The sequence below is a fragment of the Channa argus genome, chromosome 1 (genome assembly GCF_033026475.1).
Source record: "Channa argus isolate prfri chromosome 1, Channa argus male v1.0, whole genome shotgun sequence".
Classification (NCBI taxonomy): Eukaryota; Metazoa; Chordata; class Actinopteri; order Anabantiformes; family Channidae; genus Channa; species Channa argus.
In genome coordinates, this window is record NC_090197.1 from 13,284,191 (window position 1) to 13,299,061 (window position 14,871).

Below are 14,871 nucleotides of genomic sequence, written 5' to 3' on the forward strand. Positions count from 1 at the left end.
GCATTTTTGAGTTTCTCAGGATAATTTTCCTTTGTCATTGCCATAGGAAATCTCCAACCTTAACCAAAACTTGTTGAGCCAAAAAATTTTAACAAAGTGGCATCAATTCTAAAATAATTTCAATAATCTTTTGGTGACATAGATGGAAAAAGTACACCATTGTGTTGATATCGGCTGCAAGATCACAAGATTTTTAAAATTTTTTGACAAACAACATATTTTACCACCAGACTTTATATTATTTGTTTTTTCTCCCTGTAAAAGATACACAATAATATATATTATAAGCACTACCTGGCTGTTTCACATATATTTTAAAAGCAATGCACAACTATGGTGTTGTCCAATTGTCTACAACTGGACAAAAACATTATCAAAACACATCAATGTGTGCAGCTTCAAATCAAGGTCAGAGTAAACTATCATTACTTTTTATTAACCCTCTGTTTCACCGTTGCACCACCACCAGAGCTGCTTCTCTGGCTCTCTTTTTACATTCAAACCTTGCCTGACCTTCTATTTGTCCTCTGTAAGTGTTCCTTCCCATAATTTCTTCCGTTTTCTGTTTCTTTCCTCACTTCTGCTCGGTGTCCATCTCTATCAGTTTTTGTTTACAATCCTTTTATCTGGATATTGCTTAATGCTTAAAACCCTTCTATTTGTAATCAGTTTGTTGAAAACCCTGTCATTTAAACAGCTCTTTAAAAGACAGAGGAATGAAAAGTCAACAAGGACCCACCAATTGTGTTTCCTGTCAGAACTAGCACACACACACATGCTTGCACACCGCCTGCCTGTCTACATGCATCTGAGTCTATTATTATGCTAATGAGTCCCCAGTCTCCACATGTCCACACAGCTTCCATCACACACACACACACACACACACAAAGGGATCTATTTCGCTGAGCTCAGCAGTATAGCTGCGCTCAAAGGCTAGCAGGAAAAATAACGGGACAATTTTACCATCATAGTAATAGACCAGAGAGAATTGGTATTTCCTGGTGTGTCATCGATTGGCACAGAAAGACCGAGTGTATCACTTCAATATCTGCTTTGTTGTGCTACCTGTATTTGCTTTTGTCTCTGCATTCAATAAACTGTAAACATAATAAAATGAGCTGAAAATGCTTGCAGTCGAATGCAGTACATATTTGTGTCCAATTGTAGATGAACTTACATTTAAACTCACACTTTAAAGCTGCATAGGAAATGTTCTGCCCAGTAGGGGTCGTAGATGGACCTAAAAATCATATGGAAACATATAGCATTATAATATGATTTAAGTCACTATGTGGATAAATATTATGTCATTAAAGAAAGTTGTCATGGTAGTGGTTGAATATTGACATTGATTGATTCTCAGTGAGCTTGGTCTACAATCAAGAACAAGTGCGGTTTAAACCAGGGAAGGATTAGCTAAAAGGTAAATGTCTAGTAAAAATTCGTTTTGCTTTTAGAGCATTTTTACAGCCTCAGACACATGCAGTTAACCTCAGTATTTAATATTATAAGTCCATCTTAGACTGAACAAGAAACTTCTTCAATACAGTGCATCCTCACATAAATAAAGCAGCGGTTGAAAATGACGAATAAAGAGACAGCCAGATGAGTTTAAAAGCAAATCTCTGCGCTTCATGGACATACTCATACTCATTTGCTCTCTGTCTCTCTCAAAAATTTATCAATGAAATATAAAAATAGGTTAACACCAAGGACCTTGCTGAAGAGAACTTACATAAATGCACACGTCACTGAATTACATCACACGCCATCATCCTGCCTGTGCGGATGCTAGAGCTTTGAATCAGCGTGTGTGTTTGAGGCTGCCTACTGGCTGGAGGGAGAGTTCTGCAAACACCAAAGCAGTGCATCATCGCCCCTCTGCACCATGTCACTTTTCTCAGACACACACACACACACACAGAGAGAGAGAGAGAGAAAGAGAGAGAGAGATCCACACTGCATGGAGCAAAGTCCTATTAAGCTTTAACATTGTCTCTCTATGTTTCTATGTCTCTGTGTGAGACCATTCAGTAAAAACATCATAAGCTCAAACACATTATCTAAACTTATTGGCTATGCTCGGTCTGGATTTATGCACAGAGGATCTGATTGGCCCTAGAGCAGTTCTGATTTACATAAAGGGAATTCAATTGGTCCACTGCAGTGTCGAAGCATTGACCTGTGCTCACTGCTACAAGAAGTTTGTGTTCAGTGGTTAATTTGATGGTTCTCAGTCCTTTAGAAGGGCTACAAATTAGGTGGGTGGGTGGGTAAGAAGGCAACAGCATTTATTTTAGTATTTTGTTATTTACTGATTATGTAGCATTTCCTATTGGGGGCCTAGTGGTTCAGTGGTAGAGCATTGGGTTGGGATGCAGAAGGCAGCGGGCTTGAATCCCACCCCACTAGGCGTGGCCCCACCCGGACACCAAGGGCAACCCCAGTGATGGTCCCAAGCCCCGGACAAGAATGGCAAGGTTGCAGCACAAAGGCATAAATACAGCATATTTATTTACCTCAACCAAGTCCTAATACTGAAATTGAAAGAATTGTCAGTGTTGTGAGTGAAATGCTTAAGTTTACCAGTTACAGCAATGTTTTGATCGGCAAGTTGGTTTTGTGTTTATTCTGTTAAACCGCAGAAATGTCAAAGCATTCTGCATCTTTTTTGGCATAAAACACAGCATAAATAAATAAGAGTAAAAATGTTTTGTTGGTAACTGAAGTCGTAGTTTATATATATATTAAATACCCTGGGTTTGCAATTTTTCTTATTTAAGATGTATGTTTGTATTCACCTGAGTAAGTTCTACTGGTCTCACACAACCATCAAATAAGCAATTTCTTGCATGTAATTTTGACTATTTATTATGTTGATTTGATTTCACACAGAAAAAAAAGACTTGACCACAAACATCTGGCATCAAAATCAGTGTCTCAATCACAAGATGAAAATTGTTCGTCTTATTGTAAAGTTCATTAAACAAATGACATTAAAATAAACAAATTACATTTTTCCTTTACTAAATTTACCTCGACTCTTAATTTTTGTTGATAACTATTCTTCTCTATAGGGATTCACATGTGGGCCGGATCCTCATTTTGTGGGGAACAAAAATGTTTAAGTCAAATTTAGAATTTCACTGTCATGGAAAACAGCGTGAGCGAGCACATGAAACGACTTAATTAAATCTCTCCCCGGCCATCGAAGAGCGCCGCTGCTGGTCCCACAAGAAAAGATGCTCTTTTTTTCTGGTGAATAGAATTAAGCGCTTCTCCCCCCTCTCTCTTCCTCTCCCTCTCCTTCTCTCTCTTTCTCTCTCTCTCCCTCTCTCTCTTCCCCGCGACATATAAAGCCGCAACAGCTGGTCTCGTGCATCAGAGAGCCGCAGCTCTGCACGCGCCGAAGAACAGAGGTCAAAGAGAGAGTTGGTCACGAGAGACGAAACGCTCCGGTCTTCCATCCACAGATTTGGGACATTTTTTTAGCAATGTTTTCACGGAACTGTCACGACATTCCCGCTGAGTTTGCTTCATGGGAAGTCTTGTTTTGATGGTTTCGAGACAGTTCTGGACTCCGTGGTCGTCTTTTTGAACCCCTTTGACTTCCTTTTCCCTTTGACCGTTGGGATAACGAGGTTCCTCAGCTTGGTGTGAAGGCATCGCTTGAGCTGACTCACCTGCGCGGGGATTTCCACCGGAGTGTGTGTTGCTCCCATTAGAGCCAAATCTAATCGGTAAAATCGTTCAACTGGTCATTTATCTCTTCCCTGTTTTAATCACTTTTACTTCTGGTGCTGAACGGACAGCGGCGCTTGACTTGTGGCACGTGGCGAAAGGGAAGAGTCTCGCGCTGAGGGGGGAACTGTCCGGTACTGAAGGCACGCGGCTGGACAAGGGCACGCGAGTTTGCAGGGAGCTGTCCTCGTGCTGAAGAGCAGCGGTTTCGAATGCAAAGAACTGTATTTTTTAAAGAAAAAAAGAAAAGAAGAATACAAACAAAGAAGAGGGACGTTTGCACTGGATTCACTGGCTTGAAAGTTGCTGGGGCAATAGAAATAAAAGAACTGGTTAATTTTTTTAGAGCTCTACAGGTCTTCCAGTAGCAAATTAACGGAATGCAAACTGCATATTTTTTATTATAGGCTCCAAGAGGCACTCACAGATAGAGCAAATAGATATTTGAGAAATGGTGGCAGAAATAAATGAAGTATGCTAAAAGTACAGAAGCACTTAAGGGACTCTTGGTTCGTCTGATCTTTAAAAGCCATGTGTCGTCTCCATTGTGGGGGCTGTTTGATGGGAGGAAGCAAACTCACATTTGGCTGCTGAAACGCTAGTGTACGATAAAGCTAAAAACTACCCAACTTAATTTCAGCGTTTCAACTAAGGGAGATTTCGTTCAGGTTTAAAGCGGGGCTAGAAAGGAAAGCGAGTGTGTGTGTTTCTCGTACGTGTGTTGGAGCCACCTCTGTCCCATTATGCCTCGGTCTTTCCTGGTGAAGAAAGTGAAACTGGACGATTTTTCGGCTGCTGAGGTGGAGAGCTCGTACGGTCACAGCCGGAGAGAGGAGCTGAGCCTGAGGTTCCACCATCACGACAAAGGTTAGTCACACACAAACACACGCACACACACACACACACACACACACACACACACACACACACATACACACAGGACACAGGATCTGTTAGGATTATGTCAATGAAACGCTGGCTTTCATGTAGAGATGAAGATGTCAAGAAGTAATCCAGTTCCAAGTTTTAGTAACATTCTGATTCAAGTGCACTGATTTACTTTTATTTCTTTTGCTCGGTAACACAAATCCCAACCGTGCCTCAAGAGGATGTACAGCATGTTCCCCTTATCGCATAGGGATGCTGCACAGCACTTTCCAAAGGCAGTGTTTCTTGATGACTCAGTGGTTCCACAAATCCAGTCGAACTTTGCTAATATTCCCACTTCAGTCCTGAATAACTTTTGTAAATGAAACAAATGACAAGACATGGCATGGAAACAAAATGAACATGTTTTCTAATGAAACTCTTTGGAGAGGACAGTCATTCTCTTTAATTTGCATCCCCTGCAGTGCCAACATGGTATATACTTACTAAAACAGGAAATAAAAAAAATTTCACTTTTCATTGACTTTTTTCTTTCTTCCAGATTTTTACACTTTCCTATAAAGTACTATTTGATGACCTAACAAAGTGCTCATTATCTCTATCTGTATCTTCTACTAATGTACTTTGACAGAGTACCACGAAAACATCTGTATTAACAAAAAAATACAACTGAGCTCAGTGCAGAAAGCCATGCTAAATGATTATGCTGATAAATTATGTCAGCAGTGCACATGCGGTGGGATTCTCTGTAGCTTTGTTGCCCAGTATATTATTCAAATCAGGTCGATTTGAGCAGCTGTGAGTCTTTCTCTCAAGATGTTGACAATATTGCCTGGCTGCACTGATGCCAAAGGGTTCCCACGCACTGTATAATCCTGAATGCACAGGGAAGATACAATATAGCCAATAAAGCTGTCTATAATTTTAAAATCTTTGCGAAAATTTTGTTGTTAATGTAGTTGGCAAACACATTTGTTCTTCCATTTTGTTAAAAGCGATTTTTAATATTTAACTATTAACACTTAGATCAAATATGTATTTGCATTGTGACAGCGGTTGCTTGAAAAATCTACCAACAATAGCCTTATACAACAGCCAACCCTTTATCCCTATTTAATTCACCTTTTTGGATTTACAACAGGTTTACTGATTGATGCTGTTTGGACTTTTCAGCAGATTAACTTTGATAAACTGCATCAAATGTCCAAGAAAGATATGTGAGGAACGTAAGTTATTTAACAGTGGAAAAAACAATGCGGTAATTAAAGACAAGTGAGTGCTGGACTGCTGCCAACAAATATGACTTCAGCAGGATGATAATATTGCCTGTCATCTAAAGAATGTGTAAATATTCAAATATATTAAGTTTGTGCGTCTTCCAGCTTGTTAGCACCCCCTTCTGGTGAACAATCAGGGAATGTAGCTTTAAAAAGCTGAAGGAAAAAGTGTGTGTCAGTGCACTGTCAGAAGTGTGCACCACTGTGACTGCAGCCTGGTGGTTTTCACATTGTACCAAGGTCAAATTTGAGATAAAGAGATCCCAGGTGCTATGATGACAGAGTGAACAGAGAAAAATGCAGCAGCAGCAATAGTGTGGTGAGCTTGTGAAGACTGAGACTGCTATCTCTTGTTATAAATATAACAAGAGTTGGACTGAAGCAACTGCAGCTTGTTGCACACACCCCTAAACACACACACACACACACACACACACACACACACACACACACACACACACACACACACACACACACACACACACAAACACACACTGCTGTGTTTCTGTCAACTCGGCACATTTCTCAGACAGCTTGCACAGCTGAGTGCACAGCATTAAACACACAGACACACACAGAGTGATAGAGGAGGAGGAAGCAGTCAGTGACCTACAAGTGTCCAGAGCACACAAGCGTGTGTCAGTTAGAGCTGGTTTGGATCAAAAATTAAATTGTAGCTTGCAGCTCTCTGTCTTCCTCTTTCTGTCTCTCTTTGCCTCTCTGTATCTTTTTTTATGTTTTGACTTCTCTGTATTTCATAGGCACATGAAAGATGGATGTGTCTGTTTGGCAGAACATTTTAATCTTTAATAGGCATTTAGACCAGCTATCAGCTCTAATGCTGCTAAAGTACTTGAAATGAATACAGCATTGACACAGCAAGACAGACATGAAGACAGCTTGAGAGATACGAAGGCAAACAAACACAGTACACAGATGCTGAGCAGCAAACAATTATGTTTCACAGCACCAGGGAATGGTCAAGTATAATTGGCAAGTACCACACGAAACATTTCAGTGGAAGAAATCCGCTCCACAAACAGTTTCTGCCTCAAATATTGTTGTTTTGTGTGTTTCCAAGAGAATGTGACACTCAGAGTGTTTCTTTTAGACCAAATGTCCAAACGTTACATTTTTGCTCAGCAAAGTTGTTGTTTGTTGTTGCTGGGGTATATTCATACAGCTGACTGTACTAAGTCCTAACAATATTTTTAACCCCTTTTTTTATCAAAAATATAACAAATAAATGCAAAGATTTATATTACCACCAAACCTTATTTAAAAGGGCAGATCATAGAGGTATATTTATGTACGGCGGTTTGAGGACAGCAATACAGTCAGTAATATCAACACATACCTGTCACTGGTCACCCATTTAAATGTCCGTACTACAGCTTGAACACATCTGTGAAAAGAAAAGTGCATGACATTGGCTGTGAAAGGTACTGAACTTAATTGGAGCTGAGTGTCCACGAGTAAAAAACGGAGCGCTGCAGCGCCACCAAGACTGCTTTTAGTCCATGACCCAGGTTAAATAAGGTTTGAAAATAAACACTTGGTCCTGTTTCAAAACTTTACACTTGCTCTATAAAACTAGACACATACTCTCCGAAATGCAGACATCGTATATGCTTTGTTTCACTGTGCAATTACTGAACAGGATTTATTTTCTTTCTCTTTCTTTCTATCTCTTTTTGACTCCCCCTTTCTTGCCTTCCCCTCTACCTTACTTTTGTCTTGCTCTGTCTTAATTCAATTCAAAATGTTAAATTAGCATGAGAGCTGTAAACAGTGCTGCCAAACCACCAAACCACAATACCCATATTGGATGTAACATCACTCTCCCGTTTCCACATTTGAGTTTGTTCTTTATTTCTTTGACATCTCTCACCTCACTGTACCACTCTGTTCTTTCCCCCTCTATCTCTGTCTCTTGTTCTCATCGCATTATCGACCAGCTTCTGAGCTTTTCTCAGAACTGCATCATGAAATTATATTACCAGCAATAGTATCTCCTCTACTGCCTGTGTCTAAATGCTCACAGAGTGCTAATTGAAATGGAGAGCTATTGATCGACATAGATCCACAGGACTCATGGCTGTGCGGTATTAGCTGCCAGACTCTCCTTGTGTCTGTTAGACTTCAGCCTGTTGAGTGCAGGAGCCAATAATGGCTCCATTTTATCAGGATGTGTACATAAATATGCAGGATTCTTAGAAAGTTGCTAAACTCAGATAAGAAAACACTTTTCTGTTTAAGTCAAGAGAGAGAGTGAAACGTTATGGCCAATACACAGATAAATGCAATCAGTTCTCCTGAGCAAAACACTGGATCTCCAGCAGCTGTAATATAGATGCTCCGTGCACAACAATTGACATTTTGACAGTTTTAGTGTGTGACTGTATGCACCAGTCAGGAAAGGTGCAGCCAATGAGGAGAAATTGTGCTCACTGAACTCTCCTATGAAAAATAAAGATTTCCTATCTAGGAGAAAGTGTCTCCTTGCTAGCTAAGACATAAAAACACTTTACTACCACTATAAATACCAGCTCTTTCCCTCACTTTGTCTGCTTTAATTCTGCTACATATTTTATTTTTGTTTTTTTTAATGAATTTCTATCATATGCATGTAACAAAACATTATCTTACATGTTGATAATGTGATGCTGGCTGGTCCAAGTGATATTTAGAAACTAGAGAAGCCAGGCTGTACTCTGTAATATAATCGGGAGACAACAAGTGAAGCAGCTCTGTTAATAATGAATGAGTTTGGGTGAATGAGTTTGATTTGCGGCCTGTGACTTTAACATTATATGAGAATCTGTTTAATTGTATTGGTAGCAGTAGATACTGTAGTGACCCCAGGGTTGCAAAAGATGATAGCAATGTGTAACGAAATAAAATAATAGTTTTGGACTTCTTTAGCTCCACTACTGAAATGCTGACACAGAGGGGAGAGTAGCTCTAGGTTTTAAAGCTAAAGAGGTTTGTCAGTACTTGTAAATGTTGACAATAAAAAAACAGTGGATACTTTCAAAGGGTGTAGTAGGACATTTGTAGCATTCATGTGCTTTCTATCAATCCCCCTCACATTACTTTTTTTTCCAGGCTACGTCACTGATTATCTGAGTCCAAATCCTTATGACGATGTGGTAGGAAGTGACTCATCTGTCATCTCTAAAGTTTCCTCACCGAGCCCACCATCAATCATCTATGGCCGTATCAACGACACCTACGGTGGTATCCATGGTGATATCCATGAAGATTCAGACCAGCCGGACAGCCCACGGTCTGAGGTCTCATCATCAGCTGGAGGGTACATCAATGGGGACACAGCTGTGAGCGAGGGCTACACGGTAGATGCGTTTTTCATCATGGATGGACGATCACGAAGGAAAACCTCAGGACACCCCAGAGGGACCACCCAAAGGCACACCTGCAGCGAGTGCGGCAAAACCTATGCTACATCCTCCAACCTGAGCCGGCACAAGCAGACGCACAGGAGCATAGACAGCAAGATGGCCAAGAAGTGCCCCACTTGTGGTAAAGTCTATGTTTCCATGCCTGCGATGGCCATGCATCTGCTGACCCACGACCTCAAGCACAAGTGCGACGTGTGTGGCAAAGCATTTAGCCGGCCGTGGCTGCTGCAGGGCCACATGCGCTCACACACAGGTGAGAAGCCATTTGGGTGTGCGCACTGTGGGAAAGCGTTCGCTGACCGGTCAAACCTGCGTGCTCACATGCAGACGCACTCAGCCTTCAAACACTACAAGTGTAAACGGTGTAACAAGACGTTTGCACTCAAGAGTTACCTGAACAAACACTACGAGTCTGCATGCTTCAAGGGGGCGTTTTCTCCTCTCAGCTCACTGGGGGAACGAGAGCATGACTGAGGTTTATTTGATTTGTATCACTGATTTTACTGGGCTCACACCCCCCTTTTCTCCAACAAGAAGATCCCGAGACCACAAGGGATCAATGTCTTCTCTGCAAGGATCATGAGGAAAATGACAAAAATATACAACACATCTGTTTTTATCGAGACCCTTTCAGTGCTTCCTTTGTCTCTTCATATCTCAAGATATGTTCCCTTCAGAGGTTATTGTGAGCATCTGTGAAGATAAATAAAGCACACCACATCTAGCTCATCAAGATACCTAGATCTATTTAAGTCCATATCTATCCTTGTTGGGCCATGAAACCACACTGAAGCACAATTCCTCTTCCTTCTCTTTGTCTTTCTGTGACAGACATATCACAGGATTTTAAAGCATGAATCACATCATCAGTTTTCTTGCAAAGAGATTCAGTAAACTTTAACATTTTATGCTCTTTTGAAAAACAAACATTCATAATATAGGGATACACATTGGTGGTGTATCCTGCTTTTCGTAAAACTTATGTTGGACTGAACTTTTGAGGAGACAAAGCATCAGTACAAAGAACGCACATGGTATTTGTTCCCTGAAAGTTCATTTATACTATAGTGACATGTTTTACCTACTGTATACTGTGTCTGTTATGGTTACCGACACAACCACAATGAACTGTGAAGAAAATATGATGTGTAAAATTTAACCACAATATGGTAGATTTGGGCAACTAATCTAGTACAAAACATTTTGTAATTTTTCACCAATGCTGTTTTCCTAAAGGCAAATTTTGGCATCTGTGCTTTACTTGCAAACAACGGAAAGCAAAAAGTAATTAGGGAGACCAAGTTCAGGATCAGATGGGTAAAAACTCTCACTGAGCCATCAGGGTATTCCTTTACAAACAGTGTTCTCCTACAAACATATTTTTACTTGTCAATGTCAGCTGAGGATCCAGACATTGAAAATGTTCTGATGTCCTTAAAAGGTCAAACCTTTCTCAAGTGTTGCACAATTTTGTTTCCAGCGAGCCACGCAGTATTCAGCTTTGATGCTGACATCTTTTGTGTCTATTTATTACATTATTTATTTATTTATCTATTTATTTTGTATTAATTTGCACTTTATTGTGTTCAAGTTTTTTGGGCCTTTGTTACAAATATGCCAAAGCATCTGACACTTTCTATTAACTGGTCACATTTTTACTTTTGTCTGCCACTTTACTTATAACAACTACTGCATGCAAAAAATTACAATAGCCTAATAATGGAATCTATGCCAATTTTATGACATTTTGGGATATTTTGCCAAAACTTCTTAGATAACAGGCAAATTAAGCAAATTTCTGTCTTGGGCAATATTTCATTCATATCCAATAGAGCAATAATGCATGATATTTTTGACAAAATGTGAGTCATAACTGCTTGTAACATCTTGATTTTTTTCAAGTACCACTATTCTGTAGTTATGAGAATTGACATTTCAGGGAGTTAGCAAACCAAGTTAGTGTTAAATACAGTGGGTTGGGTTAAAAGCTCTATATTTACAGAAGCTGTGACACTGTTTTTATCTTCGCCTTCTCCAGTGACTTTTGTGAATGTTAAGCAGACTGATAAAGATCATTAGAGAGAGGAGAGTGAGTTTTGCCTCCTAGTTATAATTATATCTTGGCATCATTAGCTTATTGACAATTATGTCTGCATGAGCATTAGGAGCTGTTGGGCCGTCCAGGGATTCACACAGATGGCACAATTCCTTTAGATGGAGGGCTCTGGGTTGGGTTGGGATGGGCTTTTTTGTACATGGTTTATGCACTGCTTGCCTTGTATTATTATACTAAAATATTGTAGAAAGTAGAAGGTACTACTGTTGGCCTCTGGTGCTGAAACATAGATGGAAAAAAAAAAAAAAAACACAAATCAAGAATGAATGAAACGTCCGGTTCTTTTCTGCCATGGTAAATTGTTCTGTCATCTTATTGTTAAATAGGCGAAACGGTCATTAGTCCCCTGCTGTCCCTTTGATGTTCTAAATAGTGACAGAGAAACTTCCTCCTAAGAGTTGGTCAGAATCAGTGAGCTACCTCTCTCCAGGCTGAATCTCATGAAAGGATTGCTCCTTGGCTTTACATGGGAAAATAATTTACAAACTCAGACTCTGGAGCCAACAATACTCATTATACCTTCTGCAGAATTTCTGTTGTTTTTCTTTCCCTCATCTCTAGTTGTTGTGAGGTTGTGGTGATCCCCAATGCAATCATGAGGATTTTCAGTAAGCAGGGAAGACATTTGGTCAATATTTCAGCACCAGAGTTCACCAACAAACACTTAGATTCTACTCTGAACTACTGTAGCCTACTATAGCCACAAGCTAGTTTATTCTTATATAAAAGCACTTCATTCTATGAATTATATCTTAACTTTTTGAAAGATAGTAGCACAATAAAAGAGCATAGATTCAGGTAGACACTGCCTTGTATGTAGAAATAACATCTTTCTCCTTTTTCTATTATGGTGGATCAAATGTACAAGCATCCAAACAACAAAGATGCTGGTATAACACAAGATGTACTTTTTCAAGATAACACATGCAAATGTAGGTAAAATGACACTTCATTACACCATTTCAACCACAAATAACATCTCAACAATTTTCTGTCAAGAGGCCTTGTAAATAAGCACTGATGTGACTTTGGAGTCGGATTATTTCTACAGATCTGTGTAAAGTGACAAGGATGGTAATGATGATGATGATTTTTTTCTGGAGCTTCCTGATTTGTTTTGAGTTCTTCCTCTGAGGTCTTTTGGGACCTCCAGTGGTGGATTGAAAACGATGTAAAGCACAAAGACAACACTGGGCATTTTTGGTTCACTTCCTAATAAAAAAAATAGTTTAAACAGTCTTGTTAATATGTTTTCTTTTTTTTGGTAATAATTTCTCAACACTAAATGTGAGTTTTAAAGGTTTTTAGTATGGCTCTACAGAAACAATCTGCCAAAGTAAAGGTTGCTACTTTATCAGAGGCTGGTTAATATTTTCAGAAGTATACTCTCCATAGGTGTACGCTGTGCTAGAGGTACCACACCAAATTAAAACAAGTATACAGTGATGCTCTGTGAAGCTGTACTTAGGCTCATTGTTGCTACAGGCTAAAAGTCAAAATTCCTTTCTGACTGCTTGCAGTGACAATAAGAACATATAACATTGAGCACATTCCTTATCATAATTTTCTATTCCTTACCAGCTAATTAGCAGGAATCCCAAAGTTATTAAAATTCACCCTTAGAGGGGAACTGAATGTGTTCACCAAAGGACAAACCTCTGTCACTGCCACAAAAGAAACTGCAACTGTTTTAGATACTATGATTCAATATCAGCTAATCTGTAGGAGTAAAAATTTTTTAGTCATTTCATTTGTTATTATGCAATACTTTGCAAATGACAAACAGTCATCAACACATGACAAGGTGAATTACTGTATGAGGCAGGAACTGCTACAATAGAGAACTTCAAAGTAGAAAACTGCAATATTAATAAGCACATTGGTAGATCACTTAGTAAATAGCATGGGCACACAATTAATTATTAGTGATAATAAAATGGTTTATATATAAATGTTGATTTTGGCCCCTGTGCTTTCCTTGCAGAATAAATGGTTAATTGGTCTGTTATGAAACAATCATTAAGATGATTTGCCTACAGTATGAAAAACTGTAACTGATAATTATTCAGGGTACTCTCTCTATGTGTGTGTCTTGTTAACACTATGGTGACTGTGCAGACGTCAAAATATCTAAATCAAAGTTGGTCAAGTATAACAACCAAATTTAAAGACTCAGAAGGTTCTGACCAATAGTGTCAGTTGCTGCAGTAATGTGCACGTCCACGTTTTCTTGACATACATTGTATAAAATAAATAAATAAATAAAACCACTCTGCAGCTATTCCCAAGTATGATTTGGCATATATACACATTATCTTACATTCCCTTTGGGCAGCAAGTTAGTGCTGCCACCTTACAGCTGTAAGATATCGGTTCGAATCCACGCCGACTTTCCTTCCACAGTCAAAACACATGCATTTTAGGTTAATGGGTGACTCTAAATTGCCCGTAGGTGTGAATGTGAGTTTAAATGTCTGTCTGTCTATCTGTCTGTCTGTCTGTGTATGTCTCTCTGATATTTCTTTCACTATTTTCATTAAAAAAAAAAAAATCACAATTCACACTGAGCTGGTGAAATAAAAAAAAATGTTATGAGAATAGGAAGGAGCTATTCCAGTTGAATAGTCAGATATAACAGAACCAGGTATTTCACTGAAAAAAGTGATCAGGGCAGGTAATGTACACCCCTCCCTAGAAAAGTAAAACAAAAGATTCTGTGGTGCTTCATGTCCCCAGGTTTACCATATTCACAATCATAGTACAGTACATTAGCATACTATGTGCTACTATTTATCAATGGCTGGGTGCAAAAGTTTGCATCCCCTTGAAATTGCAAAACGAGTGAATGTTTAAAATGTACTTTTAAATAGCCAAGAGGATGCAAAGTTCCCCTTGATAAATTAAATTACAATTAACTTTAATAAAGTTCTAATGAATGAACATTCACAATAACTCAATGTAGATTACATAAATTAAAAAGTCTTTCTTTTACTCTTTTCCCATTTCCAGTTAAGGTGATAAAAACCTTTGCACCCAACTGAATTATGTCATATTTCAAATATTTAAATGTAAAATGCAGTTTATTAACTTTAACCCCTCAGGCTCTTATTGATTAAGAATTTAGCTTTAGCTAAATTTAGCTTGAATGACCATCAGATGCTCTCACTTGATCGCTAATGTTCTTATTGAACTTGGTCTCCATAAATTGTAGTTTAAATCACTACTGGTCACATGGAAGATCCCACTGACTGTGACTAGCCACGATCTTTAACTCTAAAGACAAATGACCTTCTATTAAAAAAGTGATTGATTTTTCTCGTATTGCTACTAAGGATATTGATTTCCTTATATTGTCTTTGGTTCACTAACAATACTAATTTTAACATTCACTGGACCTGAAAAAAGGATTCCTATCTATAATAGC

General features: G+C 39.0%; 1 protein-coding gene across 1 annotated transcript; it reads left to right on the forward strand.

Annotated features, from left to right (window-relative positions):
- The first annotated feature begins 3,232 nt into the window (after window positions 1-3,232).
- LOC137124380 (transcriptional repressor scratch 1-like) lies at window positions 3,233-12,684 on the forward strand. Its single transcript, XM_067499277.1, has 2 exons — window positions 3,233-4,611; window positions 9,018-12,684. The coding sequence occupies exons 1-2, from the start codon at window positions 4,488-4,490 to the stop codon at window positions 9,803-9,805; spliced, it is 912 nt and encodes a 303-aa protein (XP_067355378.1). The 5' UTR covers window positions 3,233-4,487; the 3' UTR covers window positions 9,806-12,684.
- Window positions 12,685-14,871: the final 2,187 nt, after the last annotated feature.

Excerpts from the sequence above, each read along its gene's own strand:
- LOC137124380 (XM_067499277.1), top strand. The coding sequence starts at position 4,488 with ATGCCTCGGTCTTTCCTGGTGAAGAAAGTGAAACTGGACGATTTTTCG. Across the intron at positions 4,612-9,017 it reads GTTCCACCATCACGACAAAG|GCTACGTCACTGATTATCTG; the intron begins GTTAGTCACACA and ends TTTTTTTTCCAG.